The sequence below is a fragment of the Pseudomyrmex gracilis genome, unplaced genomic scaffold, assembly GCF_002006095.1.
Source record: "Pseudomyrmex gracilis isolate BER0280 unplaced genomic scaffold, ASM200609v1 scaffold_385, whole genome shotgun sequence".
Lineage (NCBI taxonomy): Eukaryota > Metazoa > Arthropoda > Insecta > Hymenoptera > Formicidae > Pseudomyrmex > Pseudomyrmex gracilis.
The window spans coordinates 86139-87535 of NW_018020969.1; the positions used below are offsets into that span (position 1 = coordinate 86139).

General features: G+C 33.8%; 1 protein-coding gene across 1 annotated transcript; it reads left to right on the top strand.

The window, feature by feature from the left end:
• The first annotated feature begins 318 nt into the window (after positions 1-318).
• LOC109860426 lies at positions 319-1107 on the top strand. Its single transcript, XM_020439496.1, has 3 exons — positions 319-394; positions 501-643; positions 792-1107. The coding sequence occupies exons 1-3, from the start codon at positions 374-376 to the stop codon at positions 985-987; spliced, it is 360 nt and encodes a 119-aa protein (XP_020295085.1). The 5' UTR covers positions 319-373; the 3' UTR covers positions 988-1107.
• Positions 1108-1397: the final 290 nt, after the last annotated feature.

Consider the following 1397-nt stretch of genomic DNA (forward strand, 5'->3'; position numbering starts at 1 on the left):
ATAAAAATAAGAAAATATAAAAAATAGGAAACTTAAAGTGTGTAGATGCAAAGTTAATTAAAGTTTATCATAGGATATAGGAAATATTTAAATTTTAGTTATCAAATAAGTCGCGCGTTTGATGATTGCAACAACACATCTGTTGTCAAACGGACCTTGTTGCACGCCATAAAATACCACGTACGATCTTTACGGTACGCAACTATGTTATCTATTTGTTTAATTCATTATGTTTCATCTGAATTGTTTACATGATGTTTGATTTGATGTATTTTGTCACTACAATTGGTTATATCTGTGATATTAAAGAATCGTAGAGCTTTTCACCTCGTATTTTGCTGTATCTTATTCGATCGTCGCGATACTTGGTGTCATGTCATTGACCGTTAATATGGTACGAGTAAGTAGTGCTCGTTTTTTTATTTTGAACAACGTATGTTTCCGCACTTTTACGTTCGTACATTTAGCTCAGGATACTAAGTTCCGGTTTGATTTTTCAGCTGTTTCAAGCGATCGAAGATAACGTGATCGGCGAGATAATTGCCTCCGCTATATACGTTTTAACTCATTTTGGCTATGTGTTTTGGGTGGCGTATTTTGGACAGGATCTATCTGATCATAGCGAAAGTTTGTTTGAAGTAACGTGAGTATACGCGATTGTGTGTTCAGAAAATAACGTGTAATGTTTCAAAAGAGTCAATCAAAACAAACAAAAAATATTTTTTATTTTCTTTGTATATTCAGAACAATAAGAAAAATAACGTACGTGTAAACTTGGAATTTCTTTGTAGATTTTCTTCGCAGTGGTACACAGCTCCGGTGGACATTCAAAAATTGTTAATTTTCCCATTGCAAATATCATCGAGAACTTGTGCTTTCAAAGTATTCGGTGGCCTAATAATAGCATCGATGAAAGGATTTGCTTCGGTAGCAGTTTTTTTACCTTACTTTTGTTTCGGTATAGTGCTGAAAGACACGCGTGTGTAACTGAAATTTATTCTTGTAGTTGATTAGTCTGTCAGTGTCTTATTTTACGGTGTTATGCTCCATGTAATCGTAACGCGATCAATACGAAGAAGAAGTGGTAGGAACATGCGGAGAAATTTTTTAAATTGTGTGGTGTTAATAAAAGAATTGATCTACGTTGTCTATCTGTGTGGTAATGTCAATTTATAGTATTTTTTACACGTCTGAATATTTTGAATGTTCAGATAGAAGAGAAATAAGGAAAATATTGATTGCGACAAGTATTGCAATTTTGTTTCAAGTGACGACGTATATGATCGTCGTTTTACACGTTCACAACAGAAAGTTGTTCCTACGAAACTATCTAATATATGTTCACACCGTAGTTAAAGAATAGACTCACGCGAATTTTTGACGAATGTTTCGTAGCT